The following is a 15,568-nucleotide window of genomic DNA, read 5'->3' as shown; positions in this document are numbered from 1 at the left end:
GGCGCGGGGGGGGGTTGAAGGGGAAAGGGGAGCATGAATCATGTAACCATGTTAAAAATGAATATTAATAAATGTTAAAAAAAAAAATAAAAAAAAAAAAAAAAAAGGGTATGAGACTTCTAATAGGTTACAATTTGAATATGCATCAGTGTGAAATGGCAACCAATAGAATTTCATTTCAGTCTACATTAATAGAAGTAGAGTGTCCAAAACAATGGAGTCAATAGGCCCACTCTCTTCTACTCTGGTAAGATCCCATATGGAATGTTGTGTTCAGTTTTGATGACCACATTTTAGAAATGACGTTGACATATTAGAACATATCAATAGGAGAATAACTAGGATTAAGAGGTGCCTTGAAATAATGTCACAGTGAAGTTGATTTGAAGGAACTGGGAAAGTTTAGCCCACACAAGTAAAGACTCAGGGCAAATGTAACTGATATATTCAAATATTCAAAGTATTGACATATCAAAGAGGGATTAGGTGTGTTTCTCTTGGCTCAAAAGGATATTTAGCCCAACCTTCTATGAAATGAAGAAATCTCTTCAGATGATCAGCCTCTCTGCTCGAGTACTTCTAATGTCAGAGGCCTCACTACCACATGGAGGAGTCCATTCCATTTTTCAACAGTTAAGTTCTTAATATTGAGCCAAAATTTGCATCATTGTGACTTCCTTTCATTGGTCATAGTTCTTTCGACAATCAGAACAAATCTAATCTCTTTAACTTAAAGCTTTTCCCCAACCTTGTCCCCTTTACTCTTTTTTTCTGTTTTGATTAAAAATTCCCAGTTTTGTTAATCACAGTTCATTTTCCTTTCCATAGAAGTAGCCAGAGGAGCATTGTCTCTGAACTGGCTACTTATCTCTGTTAGCATCACAGAATCACAGCCTCCAGAGGCCAACTGAAAACCTTTGTCTGATAAAGAATCCTCTAGATATCACCCTTAACCCTGTCTGAAGACTCCCAGGGAAGGGGACCTCATCACCTTCTGAAATAGCCCATTTCACTTTTTGACAACACTAATTGGTACAATTTTTTATAGCAAACCTACATCTGCCTTTCTGCAACTTCCTAGCTCTGCCCTCTTGGGCTAAGCCAGCATCTATCCCATGTTATAACTCCTTCAAATGCCCCCAAGTCAGCTATTAAGTCCCTGCTAAGTTTTTTTCCTTCCATGCTAACTAACCCCAGTTTCTTCAACCAATGATTATATAAACTAATTTTGTGATGCATCCTTATCCTAAAATGTGGTACTCAGAACAAAATAGAATATTCCAGATGAAGTCTGTCCAAGGCAGAGGACAGTGAGACCATTATCTTCCCCTGCAGGCACTATAAGGGAAAGGGGGAAAAAAGCCTTTATACGAAATCTACTACGTGCCAGTTACTATGTTAAGTGCTCTTTATAGTTATCTCATTTGGCCCTTAGAATAACCGTGGGAAGTAGATGTTATTATTGTCCCTATTTTAAAGTTGAAAAAATTGATGCAGATAGAGGTTAAGTGACCTGTCCAGGGTTACACAACTATTAAGTGTCTGAGGCCAGGTTTGAACTCAGATCTTCGTGACTCCAGGCCCAATACTCTATCCACTGTACCACCAGTTGCCTCTTAATGGGATCAAAGATGACCTTTTTTTTTTTTGACTGTGTAGATGACCAAGAAAACTGAAGCAACTTCATTTTGTCTGAAGTGTCTCTTTTTTGTCTCTGACTCTTTTTTTGTCTTGTAGTTCCTGCCCTGTTTTCAACCTTCCATTCTGCTAAAACAGCAAGTATCCTATCCATTAGGGTTATGAGAAACAGCTAGCCCAAACAATTGCCTTTCCTGTTACATATCTCTAGTTTCATCCCAAGGCCCTAATAACAAACTCTGTCCAATCAAGAGGTATCCTGAATTCAATTTGCCTCCCTCCTAATTAAAACCTATATATGCCTTTTGTTTCTTAGGGAGTCTCGGTCAGTGTGGGTAGGGATCTCTTGCTGGCAAACCCAATAAACCTTTGTTGGTTCCTACATTTCTGCTTCTGGCATTGGTTTTTTCTGGCACTAGCAATTCTACCTACAGTAAATGATGGCAGTGGTGAGATTCCCATATTAATGGCTTGTCGACCAAATTCCAGCATTCTTGACTGGGGAATGTCATAAATTCTGCACACTCAGGATAGTATTGAGAACCTAATGAGTATTTGTACTTGGGCAGGCTAGCATTGTCCAAGTTGCCCTGTTCCACAAATAACATTCTTTCCAAAAGCATGGCAGGTGGCTGATGTACATTGTGATTTCTCATTAAGACCCCTAGATCTTTTACAGATGAACTGTTATCTAGCCACACAATTTCCACTCCTTAGTTGTGAAATGTATTATTTAAACTCAGGTATAGAGCTTTACATTTATCCCAATTAAATTTCCTCTTCTTAGATTGAGCTCCATGTTCTAGCCCATCAAGGACACTGTATATATCTCAATGGCATCATCCAGTATGTTAATTATTCATCAGTTTTTTTGCTATCTGAAAATTTGATGAGCATTTCATCAGTGCCTTTGGGCCATTGGAAAAAAATGCTAAATAGCACAGGGACAAGCACAGATTCCTGGACACTCCACTAGTGACTTCCTTCAAAGCTAATGTTGACCCTATTAATATTAGGTTCCTCTGAATCAATGTGATAGTTTCATCCCTATTGCTTAGGTTCCCCAGACAGGACAATCCAGAACCATCCAGAACCATGGCTTCACAGTCTGAAGGAGCCAAGCATTAGAGGTCCATCTTTAACAGCAAGGCTTCTCTTGGACAATGGGTAATTTCTCACTTCCTTGAACTAGGAAAATCCAGGCTGGGGATGGGGTTTGGAAGGACCAAAATTAGTAAAAAAAATTAGACACACTTATAACATCCCTTCAGTTATTAGCATAATACCTTGTAGAGGCAAATAGATGGCACAGAGGATACAGTGAGAAAAGACCTGAGTTCAAATCCAGCTGTAGACATTTATTTGCTGTGTGACCTTGGGCAAATCATTTAATCTCCCTTTGCTCCAGTTTCCTGAATTGTAAAATGAGGATAATAATAGCACCTATCCTTCAGGGCTATTATGAGGGTTAAATGAAATAATATTGCTTAGCACAGTGCCTAGCGCATAGTAGGTACTATATAAATGCTAGTTGTCGTCATTATTATTGTCCAGACACACATTCACTCCTTACTATGCTGCTCACCCAGAGACAAGTGCTGGATACCATCCCACATATAAATTTGTTGTTGTACGTTGCACTCATTCATTCCATAAACATGTACTGAGTTCCTCCCATATACAATACCTATGCTAGGTGATGAAAGGGAATGCTAAGCAGCCTATAACATAGTTTTTGCCCTCAAGGACTTTAGAGTTTAATAGGGAAGATGAGATATTTTCCTAGATAACTTAAAATAAAAAGCCAAATCTCAGGAATGCCTCAAGTAAGGCATAAAAAGACAGTCATACATATGTATGCATTCTGAAGATATCTATGTATGCATATATGTGAATATATATGTATATATATATATACATACACATCAGAGAGAAAGAAAAAGAAAGAAGAGAGAAAAAGAGCAGAAAGAAACTGAGAGTAAGGGGCTGGAGAGGAGGAGAAGAGTGGAAAGCAGTAGAGAGAAGAATACAAGATGAGAGGAGACCAGGGGAGGAGAGAAGAGGGAAGGAGAGGACAGAGGAGGGGACAAAAGAGAAGGACAGGACCGAATGGAAAAAGGGAAACAAGGGGAGGGCAGAGGATTCAAATTTACATCCAACAAGGTAACCTGTCCATCATTTAGTCAGCTGATGAACAAATTGGCAATGTGTGGCATTCTAGGGTACCCTTTCCTGACTGCTCTCATGCCCACCCTAATTTTCCTCCCTCCTCTTTTATAGATTCCAGGTAATAATGGTCATGTGTTGGGGGAGCTATTTTTCTATGAAAGATGTTGAATGTGTACAAAGGTCTTTAGACCTTACTGGTAAATGATTCTTTCTTCCTTCCAATTCCTTTATGTTTGTAGGAGCTGGTGTTTTAGCAATCAACTCATTGTCCACTAAATAGTTGGTGATTATAGTATTGGGGGGCTATAGAACAATTGACATCCATGTGACCTTTCTCATAGCCCCATAAGATGGATAGGGCAGACATTTCACAGATGGAGAAACCGAGCCTCAGGGAGAGGAGGCAAATGCCCCTTTTTAAGAACGAATATATTGCAAAGTCAGAATCTGACTAGGGATCTTTGGATCCCAAGTCCAGGACACTTTCCTCTACTCCACTGCCTCTTATTATTATGGCTTCATTAGGGTTAACTAATAATGAAGCAATAATATTTCCAAGCCTTGGCTACACTTTCTAGGAGCTGGAAAGAAGACTAATTATCTGACGACACTAATAAATGGTTATGATGTTATTAAAAATGGCACCAAGCTAGGATTAATAGGCCCATCAATTGTAACGAATCGGGTTTAACAAGGTTCCCTGTATCTCCCGTCAGTGCCCCGTTGCCTTGATGAACGCCATGAATTTGTAATAAACGCACCGTGTATAAAGACAATAGATTAGTCTCCTTTCATTTTTACAGCTCTGATTTCGCCTGGGACAGCTCCGGCATCCATTGAGTGTTTCACTAAGACTGCTTCCAAAGTGTGCCTGCGAACTCCTCAGGTCTGACTATGTCATTTCCTGGCTGAAAAGCCTTCCATGGCTCCCTATCACCTCTGCATGAAATGTGAATTCCTTAGTCTGGCATTTCAGCTCTCCTCTTTTCCTCCAGCACCCAATGCAATATGAACAGTCTGTTCACCATAGGATAAATGAATATTGGATGTTAAAGTCAGAGGATAAAGGCTTAAATCCCCACACCGGTCATTACTGTGTGATTCTAGGCAGGTCCCTTCATCTTTCTGGTCCTCCTTTATTTGTGAAATAGAAGGGATGTTGAATGTGTACAAGGAACTGTGGGCATAGAAACAAAGTTTAAAAAATAGTTCTGCTTTCAAAAGAATCTATGTTTTATTTAAAAGATACCTAGAATTAAATATCCATCTCTGTGGAATTAGAGAATCTTAGACCAGATGAGACCTTAGAGGACATTCCATCTCCTACCCAAAGGGTGCCATCTATGGCATCTGTGATGAGTCATCTTTCAGCCTCTGCTTAGACAACTCTTGTGGTGGGGAACTCACTACCTTTCAAAACATTTCATTCCATTGTTGGACAGCTTTGATTGTTAGCATTTTCCCTTGCATATCGTTCTGAAATCCTTGTTCCATGCCTGGTCGTGGTCATGAGGGAACCAGAGGAAATAGGAGTGAGATAGATGCTATGATCTCTTTGTCTTTGGAAAGAGTCCCCCATGGTATCCCTGGACTACAGTGTAGACTTCAATCTTTATTCTAGTCAAGACTTATAGCCCTATGGGATATGGCCCAAACAACTAAGAAACTTTATCTTACTGGCAGAAGCTACCTAATACTACAGGTCTTCTCTAGCCCCCTCATTAAATGGACTACCCCAAACTCAGGGCCTTTCCTCTCCTGGGAGACAGGGGGGCAAAACCATGCCTGGCCTCTGCTCAGGGTGAGAACCCAGGGAAATTTCTGAGGATTCCTGGACTGTCCTCCAGGGAGAGAGAAATTTCAGGACTCCCAAGGGCCATGCTTCTGCATGTACAATGTATGTACATGTACATTCAATATGTAATAACTTGAATCATTTCATAGCAATGTGGATTGAATAATGAACAACAGCAAGTCCTACCAGTGACCCATGAGGCAGTAGACATTCCAGACTAGAGAAATTATTGGATTTAGAGCTGGGGATGATAGTGGTAGCTTTGACTCCCAGAGATAATCTGTTCCATTTTTTTTACAGCTTGGAATCTGGTGGACCAGAGTGGTTAACTGACTTGCCCTAAGTTGTAGAATAAGTAAGATTAGAATGTAGGTCTTCTGACTCTACATCTTTCCTTTATACATCTTGCCTCCTCAGAATGGGTCAAGCTATAGAGAACAGTTTATGAATTAATCTTATAGACTGGGGCTGGGTAGGTTGATTTTTATGTGTACTTGGAATTTCTGTGCCCTGGTGTTATGTTTTGGAATCTGTACATTTCCTTTTCCTTTGTGAATAGTTCTAGAGAAGGCCACCTTCGTGGGTTGGAATATGCAGAGATGGGAGGAGATGAAAAAGGGAAAGGTCACATTGGTGAGGGGTGCACAGATGCAGTGCAGGCAGAAGAAGAAGGGGAGAAGGAAATTAGGAGGAATAGTAATAGTGCTTTAGGGTTTTCAAAGTACTTTGCAAATTTTATCTCATTTTCTCCTCTCAACTCTGGGAGAGAAGGGCTTATAGATGAGAAAACTGAGGCAGACAGATGTTAAGTGTTTTGCCCAGGGCCACACAGTTGGTAAATGTCTGAGGCATTATTTGACCTCAGGTCATCTTGACTCTGGTTCTGTTGTTTTAACCACTTAGCCATCTAGTTGTCCAGGATTAAGTGCAACAAGTCTCTGAGCCCAGAACTTCAAGCAAGATTCTGGGAAGTTTCAAGAGGAGTAGGAAGGTAAAAGTCCTAGCAAAAACTCTCCAGGATGGAGCCTCAGGAGAAAAGCTGGTCCCCTTGACAGCTGATTCAGTGGCAAGCTATAAGGCTTAAGTATTACAAGGAAGATCTTCACTTGGTGAATGGGTGACTGGTGTGAGGGGTGAAGGAGAAGAATACTAGGACTATCATCTGGTCCAATCACCTTACTTTACGAATCCCCAGAAATGTGAAGTAAATTGATCAAGACCATACAGGTAAAGCAAGGAGAGAGAGAAGACCCAACTAGGGCAGATGGGTACAACAAAGGTTAGTATACAAGGTAATGAGTTAACTCATCCCCATGCATTTCTGGGTTTTTGATCAGGAAAGGGGTCAAGTTAGATCGAGCATTTGTGATGGAACAGGGAAAACAGGTAGTGATGGAAGGAAAGAGAGGTTCCTAGGAAAGTGTTCTTTCTAGAGACCTGAATCAGTTTCTCTCATAAAATCAAAGGCTGACCTAGAGTCAATGCTCTATTTCCTCCATGAGACTGAGCCTCTATCTCCCTCCTCATTCTAAGGAATTCCTGAAGGCGAGTGTCATAGTGCCTCATAAATCAGACATAGTGCATCCTTTCTTTGTATCTTTGTATCTCAAGGACCAGGATCTTCAGGGGTTTGTACCATGGCATTGATGAGTGACCATCATAGGAAGTAATGGGAATAGAAAGGATTCATGCATTACTTGGATACGTGACCATACGTCCAACCCCACTCCCCACCCTGCTCCCTTACTTACATGGTCAATAAGCTCTTTAATCATGCCATTCCACTGGCCCTTCTCATCCTGTGCCCCATACTTCCCATCTTCCACCAGGCGGATCTCATAGGTGAAGCCCAGGATGTGGGCCAGTTCTTTCAGCAGGTCAATACAGTAGCCCTCAAACCGGTCATTCCCAAAGAGGGTCATGTCTGACTTCCGGAACATGACAAAGGGCTCCTCCTAGAGGTGAGAAATGAGAGTGGAGGGATGAAGAGGACAGTAACATGGACACTTCTGTGAAGATGGGAGTGGAGCAAAAGTTCCCTCCATTTTCCTAGACCTGGAATCTCCCTTAGGCTGGACCACATTTCTTCTTCATGAAGAATCTCTTTGAGAGAAGAGATGGTTTTATTCACTTTTATTGTCTGCCCCACCCCCACCACAGTGCCATGCACATTATAGTTGCTCAATAATTAATCAAAAAGTATTTATTAAGTGCCTAATATGTACCAGAAAATGTGCTAGGCCCTAGGGATGCAAAGACAAAGTCGAAACAATTGCTGTGTTCAAGGAACTTATACTCAATTAAAAAAAAAACAACAAATGAATGAATGAAGGCATTGTAAAAAAAAACCCAGGACACTGATTTAATTCCAGAAGCTTTTTCTGGGAGTAGATAGGTAAAGAGGTGAGTTTATAAATCAGCTTCCCTCTCCAGACTCTGAGTGACCCCATAAAGGTATTAGAGAGACTCAGAGAAAGAAATCCTGCCTAGGGTTTCACAGTTCAAAAGAGAGCCTTTCTCCCAGCTTTACCTAGATCTTGTTTCTATCCTTTTTTAGGTGGGGAGCCTTTTAACTTTCCCAAAAAGGAAGACTTGAGAAGTTCTCTAATCCATGAGGCCACCCAGGGAGCCTCTTCTCATATGATTATAATCCTAGAACTCCCAAATTTTGGTGTTGGAAGGGGTCTCAATGGCTACCTACTCCAATAATATCCCCAAAGAAATCTCCACTATGATAAGCCCAAGTAGTCATCCAGCTTCTGTTTGAAGACCTTCACTGAAAGGATAACACATTATTGCCCCTGACCCTCCTGCCAGGCAGTCCATTCCTTTTTGGATAGCTTTGAAATGGTAGTTTTTCTCTGAATCAAGCCTAAATTGTCTCCCTTGCAATTTCCATCCATTACTTCCAATTTTTCCCTCTGGGGCCAAATAAGAGAAGCTGAATCACTCTTCCACATGCCAGTCCTTGAACTATTTGAAGACAGATATCACGTCTCCCCTGAGTCTTCTTTTCTTCAGTCTAAATATCCCCAGTCTCTCACTTGTCTCCCTTGGGAACAGATTAGAATGTAAACTCCTTGAGGACATGAGTTGTTTTTGTCATTTTTTTTGTATTCCCCATGCTTGTCACAGAACTGGTGATGACTTAATAAAGGTTTATTGAATGATTGATTAAGAATAATAAAAGAGCATTGAATCTCTAGGATTAGATAGTCTAAAACAAAGCATCCCCACACATCTGCTGCATTCACTGCTGCTCAACTAAAATCATAGATTCAAAAACAATTGGATTTAGAAGGGACTTTTGATATCATCTAGTCCAAAATCCCTCCATGTACTGGATTAGATGGTCAACCTGAAGTCCAGAGAGGGGGACTGGTTTGCCTACAACTACACAGGAGGTAGCATGATGTTATGGAAAGAGCATTAGACTCAATGTTAAATAACATGAGTTTGATCATTGATTCTAACTAATGTATTTATGACCTTGGGGAAGTTGTTTCATCTCTATGTATGAAGTTTCCTTATCTGCAAAATGGATGGGTTAGATTAGATATTAATCTAGATCCCTTCCTTTGCTGAAACTTATAATTCTATGCTTATTAATTGATCCCTTCCTACTCCGAAACTTATGGTCCTATGCTTATTAATTGAAAAAAATAAATGTTCAAAAATAAATTTAAAATAAAACTTATGGTTCTAATTTACTGGAAGGACCATGACTAGACTTTTCTGTTTCCAGTCTAGTGACCTTTTCACATATTACAGAGTCTCTTATTTAAAATGCCATTCAAGAGATTAAGTGTATGTAGGGGGTGGGAAGGTGGGAAAAGGGATTGCCACTTAAGGTATTGAACTTGGAAATGAAGTCTGCCCCCTCCACATGATCAGGGGTATTGGAATTACTAGACATTTATACCATGTTTAATGGGTGAGAGTTTCTCTGCCATAGTCTGAAGAATATTAGGCTTTAACCACACAAAGACTGGAAAAATTGCATGTACACAGCATGGTCTAATATTTAATTTGGCTCATTTGCTTTTCTAGGCTTATTGCACATTCCTTCATAGTATCATGGAATCACAAGTCTAGAGCAGAAAGGCATTTCAGAAGTCAACCAGGCCAACCAAACTGAGGTCCAGTAAGGTGATATGACTTGTCAAAGTCACACAAGTAGGAAGAAGCAAAGTCATAATTTGAGCTCAGGACCCAAAGGTCCATAAATATCATATCCCACTGTCCCATGTTGCCTTTCCCTTTCACAGACACATTGGCCTACTTTGTATAGGCTATTCATTCTGCCTGTGACACACCATTTCCTCTTCACTTCTACTTCTTAGAGTAGCTTCTTTCCAAATTCTGCTCCTATAACATTCTACACAAAGGATTTTTGGGTCCCTTTTAACTACTTGTCTCCTCCTCTTCTCTACACTCAATATTATCTTGGATTTACTTTGTATTTATTTTGACGACTTGTATGTACCTGTCGCTTACCCCAATAGAATGTTAGCTCTTTGAGGGCAGGCCTAATTTTGACCAGAACCCAGTACCTGAGGTTTAATGAATTCTTGATGGTTGATTGCCATATAGTCATCTTTTAAAAACCTTTGCATTCCATCGTAAAATTAAAATGAATATTAAAATAAAATCACCTTCCTTTAGGCAACCTTGTGTTTCTCCCAATCATAAGGGCTCACCAAATTAATGCTGAAATTAGTGCAGATACCCAACTGGCTTAGCTTTCTCTAACCCAGAACTTCTGAGCTTAAAGAGATCCATCAGTCTTAGCCTCCCTGATAGCAGAGGTTGCAGGCATGTACCACTCTGCTCAGGTCTATATGGTACAATGTAAAGTACACTTGATTTAGAGTGAGAAGACTAGAATTTGAACCTAGGCTCTGCCATTTCCTACTTGTGTGATCCTGGAGAATCCATTTAACCTTTTTGAGACTCAGTTAATATAAGTAAATTAAGAGTGTTGGATTAGGTGACTCCCCAAATCCTTTCCAGTATCTTTGATTCCATGATCTCTTGATGACTTGGTCACCTCCTCTATATGCTCTCTGGCTCAATAATCCTCCTCCTTCCATGTGGGGCCCAGAACTAAATACAGCACACCAGATTTGATCTGACTAGACTAGGGCAGATGGCAGTGGAATGATTACCTCTTTGACACTGAACGCTAGATCTCTCTTACTACAGCCTAAGTTTGTGTTCAGTTTTATGACTGCCACATCTAGGCTGTGGTCACTAAACTTTTTGTCTCAGCCCAACCCCCTGCCCCTCAATCTGGCAATGGTGAAGCTCTTATTGTGTTTTGAAATTACTTAGCAATCTGCTCTATATTCTCACCTTTGCCTGCTTTTCTCACCATTGTTCTGTTTCTGTCAATCAACTACATTAGCTCATTACAAAATCAACTTCCCCCAGGCCCACATTTACATTATCCTTGTATGAGGCACCTCTTGTTAGCAGTCAGAAAAGGACACTACAAGGGAGCATATGTAGCTGAGAATCAGGGCAGTTTATAGCAGTCACCTGGCAAAGATGATGTGTTGGAAAATGCAGGGTGTTGTGGCAGAATGAGTAGTGAATCTCAAGTTCAAATCCTAGTTCTGCTCCTTACTACCTTTGTGATCTTGGGCAGGTCATCTTCTTGGATGACCTTTTAAGCTCCCATGGGTTCAACTGTCATCCCTGTTCAGATGATTCCTAGATATATAAATCCAGTCCTAGTGTGGCTCCTGAGCTACAGGACCTTGCCAACTGGATATTGTGTAGGCATTTAAAACTTAGTATGTCCAAAACAGGACTTATCGTTTCTGTCATATTATAATACTGTCAAAGGAACCACCATCTTCCAAGCCACCTAGGATCACAACCTTAATGTCATCTTTGACTCTACTCTCTCACTCACCTCTCATATCCCATATGTTGCCAAATCTTTTTATTTTTTACCTTCAATTTCCCCCCAATGTTTCAATGTCTCTAAGATATCCTTTTCCCTTCATCCTTGTCATCTTGGACTATTGCAACCATCTTCTAATGCTCTTCCTGCTTTAGATCTCTCCAAATGCCATTTCCTCTTCCATTCAATTGATAAGTTGACTTTTCTCAAGTGTAGACCTGGCTGTTTCACTTTTTTGCTCAGTGAGCTCCAGTAAGGTTCTCTATTAGTTTCAGAATCAAATATAAATTCCTTTGTTTGACATATAAAGCTCTTTATAACCTGGTCCCTTCTCTCCTTTCTAGACTCCTTATTCTTTACTCCTCTTTATGCATGCTATGATCCAACTAGAAAGTTCCTTGAATATACACTCCATCCCTCATCTCCAATACTTTGCTCTCACTGTCCTCCATGCCTGGAGTATTCTGTTACCTTGCCTTTCCTTGTCAGCTTCCTTGGCTTCTTTCAAGATTCATCTAATTTATACCTCTGGCAGGAGGATTTGCCAGTCCTTTCCTCATTCCTTTAGCTGCTACCACGTTCCCCTCTAAAACTACCTGACATCTTCTCTGTATATATATTATATATTCCTAGTTATTTATATACTATCTCTCCTATTAGATTGTGAGCTCTTTGAAAGCAAGGACCATGAAAAATAAGGCCTTTCTTTATATCCTCCAGAACTTAGCACAGGGCCGAGGACATTATAAGTACTTAATAAACGACAATGGAGAACATTTGGCATCACTTCCCTGGGCCTCATTGTTCTTCTCTGTAAAATGGACAGGTTGGAATATGTGATCTCTAAGATGTTTTCCATTCATTTCTGAAATTCTGTGATCATGATGATACAAGGTTCAGGGACTAGGTAGTGGAGTACATGAGTAAATGGGACCTCAGGTGGAAAACTAGATTGACCTCATCCAATCCCATCTAAGAAAGCTAGGTGAGGCAGTGTCTAGAGTACTGGGTCTCAACTCAGGAAAACCTGAGTTCAAATCCATTCTCAAACACTTACTAGCTGTATTACCTTGTGCAAATCACTTGACCACTGTTTGTTTCAGTTTCCTCCCCCTGTAAATTGAGGACAACAATAGCTCTACCTCCCAAAGTTCTTGTGCCAAGAAAATAAGATATTTGTAAAGCATTTTGCAATCCCTAAAGTACTATATACATTCCAGTTGCTGTTGTTGTTATTCCTCTACTGCTCTCTTAATTAGATTGTACCTGGCTGTGAAGTAGGCATCTCTCTCCCACTGTCAACTGTCAGAGCTAACTCATTTGAAGAACCTTCTCTCCATTAGTTTTCTCCAAGACAACACAGGATTGTCTATTTACAGAGTATAGGAAGCTTATCCCTCACATCCTAAGAGAGGTGTATGAATGATTAGTCCTAGCTAGGAAAGTTCTTACTTTGGAACACTCAAGAGTCTGAATGCTGGGTAATCTTTTTTTTAAACCCTTAACTTCTGTGTATTGGCTCCTTGGTGGAAGAGTGGTAAGGGTGGGCAAGGGGGTCAAGTGACTTGCCCAGGGTCATACAGCTGGGAAGTGACTGAGGCCAGATTTGAACCCAGGGCCTGACTCTCAATCCACTGAGCTACCCAGCTGCCCTGGGTAGTCTTCTTAAGAAGGAACCCAGGTTCACAAAGAGCTTCGAGAAGGTAACAGTCCCATTCTCTGGCCTGATCTCCTCAGACCTCCAGATAGATTTGTTTATACTGGATTTTAAACAGCCTTGTCCTGGCCCCTCTAAGAGAGGAAGTTCTGCCTGTCAGACCAACAGGGAGAGTATCTGTTACCTGATTCCAAAAGGGGCCCTTGACTTTTTTCAGCAATTCTCAGAAAATCACTCTTCCAACCTAATTTGGTGCAGGAAAGCAAGTCATGTCCTTTTAGCTCAGCTCTATAGTCAATCTTCGCCTCTCCTTCATCATTGACCAAAGTAGATTGTGGAAAGTAGTTGAGAAGAGGCTTATTGGGAAGAGACCAATCTCTGAGGAAAGGGGGGACTCCAACTGGAGGAGAAAGTGAGCAAGAGAGCTAAAACAAGGGGCCGTCTCATCGGAGCTGTCCAAGCCATCACGAATTCAATGGGAGACATCCCAGGCTTGGTGCCACATGCAAATGGCAGGTGCGCCACGCAATTTCAAAGCAGCGTTGAACACCAATCTGACTTCTCTCCTCAGCTTAAGGCATAACCCAGCCCGGTAGGTTACTAAGCAAGAAAGAAACCACTTAGGATGGAAGTGGCATCCCCACAAACTTTCCCCTGGGCAGATTTTTTGCCTCCTTCTTCCTGGGCTGTTTGGAGTCCTCGGTCGCTGCGCCCTCCCCTGCCATTGGGTCAATGCCTCGATGTCCCCAAAGGTTAAATCGGATCCATTTCCATAAAGGCTCCCCAGACGCCTTGTTCCCCTATTCTGTCTTCAGGTCCCTCCCCAACACTCTCCTCTAAAATTAGCAATTCATTTGTGAACCCACCACAGCAACTGGATCTATACATCTCCATATAAATACGCTGGCTTCGGAGCAGCTGTAAAATGCTATTAATTTCGGGAAGTGCTTTGGGGACGGCATACATATTTAACAGCAGAAGCACTGAGCATTAAGACGGGGCTCGCCTTGGTAATGTGTCTCTAGGCCGGCAACATTTCCTAGGGGGTAATTCTGAACTCCACGAGCTACTTATTCATGGACTATTTCACAATTTATTACTGGAAATGTCCAGACAGCCAATTCACAAGCTCTCTCGGCTGCTAATCGATTGCTCAGTGAAGGTGCCCTCAATTTCATAACTTCACGCTCTCATATTGCTCTGGGAGAACGGTGGTGGTAGTTGGGGTAATATTTCTCTTCAACAAGTCACAAAAAAACAGGAGCCCAGAAAAATAACCTTTTCTAGCTTTGTGTTTCTGAGGATCTTTCTCTGGCTTTTTTTTTTTTTTTTTTTTTTTTTTTTTTTTTTACAATCACTTACAACAACATGGAGCCCTGCCCGGCATTAAGTTATCTTCTGACAGGGTCCACGGAGTTAGAACTCCAGGAGACGTTTTTTGGGGGGATGTCCCAAGTGGGAAGGGCTGTGGTTCCAGGCATAAAACATCTGCCTTCCTCATCCCCTCATTGTAGTCCAATGCCTATAGATACATACAGGCGACAGACACAGAACCTGTACGTGTGCATAAAAATACACAGAACACGTGTCCTAGTGACGCTCACACACCCAACGCACAATCACACAGAATATACACATCTTAATATAGACACAAAGAAAACACACAGAGAACCAATACTGACACACAAAATAGACTCGTGATGCAATACAGCCACAGTTTCAACCATCCAAACACAGATACAAGAGACACAAAGAATGCACGTACACACTCTAATAGAAAATACACAAAGAAAAAACATACAAACCCCAACAATGACACACAAAGTAGATCTATGACTCAATAGATCATTCACAAGGATGATCTTTTCAATCTGAAAAACCAATATTTAAAAAATAAGTTTCTACACATCCTGCAGAACATATACCTCCTAACACAGACACACAGAATATCCCATCAAAAAAACCAACAGATACATGATTCATTTGACATGCAGAACATACAAGCTAACATAGATGCATGATTCAAAGAATACAAAAATACACTTCCAAAAAAAGAGATGAACAGAATAGGCAGCCTAATCAAGATACAAAGAACACCCCCTCCTCCAGAAACCTTACCACCCCAAAGTACCATTCAACAAATACATGGAATGCAAGCCCAGACCCTTAACACCAACACACAAACTCTCTGGACACAAAGAATGTAATAAACACTCCAACAAAAAAAACATGTACAATGCACAGAGTTGCTAATAGAGATACAAAGAACAGTTCTCCAAAATAAATTTGTGACTCAATAGTCACACAGAATGTACACACACACACATAAACACACACACACAGAGAGAGAGAGAGAGAGAGAGAGAGAGAGAGAGAGAGAGAGAGAGAGAGAGAGAGA

General features: G+C 40.9%; 1 protein-coding gene across 3 annotated transcripts in view; it reads right to left on the bottom strand.

Annotated features, from left to right (window-relative positions):
• The window catches only part of GRIK3 (glutamate ionotropic receptor kainate type subunit 3), a 350,540-nt gene that overhangs the window by 72,592 nt on the left and 262,380 nt on the right, over positions 1–15,568 (bottom strand). For all 3 annotated transcript variants that reach the window (XM_044671492.1, XM_044671491.1, XM_044671493.1), the window contains exon 10: positions 7,354–7,557. In XM_044671492.1, the coding sequence (XP_044527427.1) occupies positions 7,354–7,557 (204 nt within the window). The remainder of the gene's footprint in view (positions 1–7,353; positions 7,558–15,568) is intronic.

Source organism: Gracilinanus agilis, chromosome 3, assembly GCF_016433145.1.
Source record: "Gracilinanus agilis isolate LMUSP501 chromosome 3, AgileGrace, whole genome shotgun sequence".
NCBI classification, from domain to species: domain Eukaryota; kingdom Metazoa; phylum Chordata; class Mammalia; order Didelphimorphia; family Didelphidae; genus Gracilinanus; species Gracilinanus agilis.
Note: the sequence above shows the minus strand (reverse complement) of the source record. Positions and strands in the feature narration are given on the sequence as shown.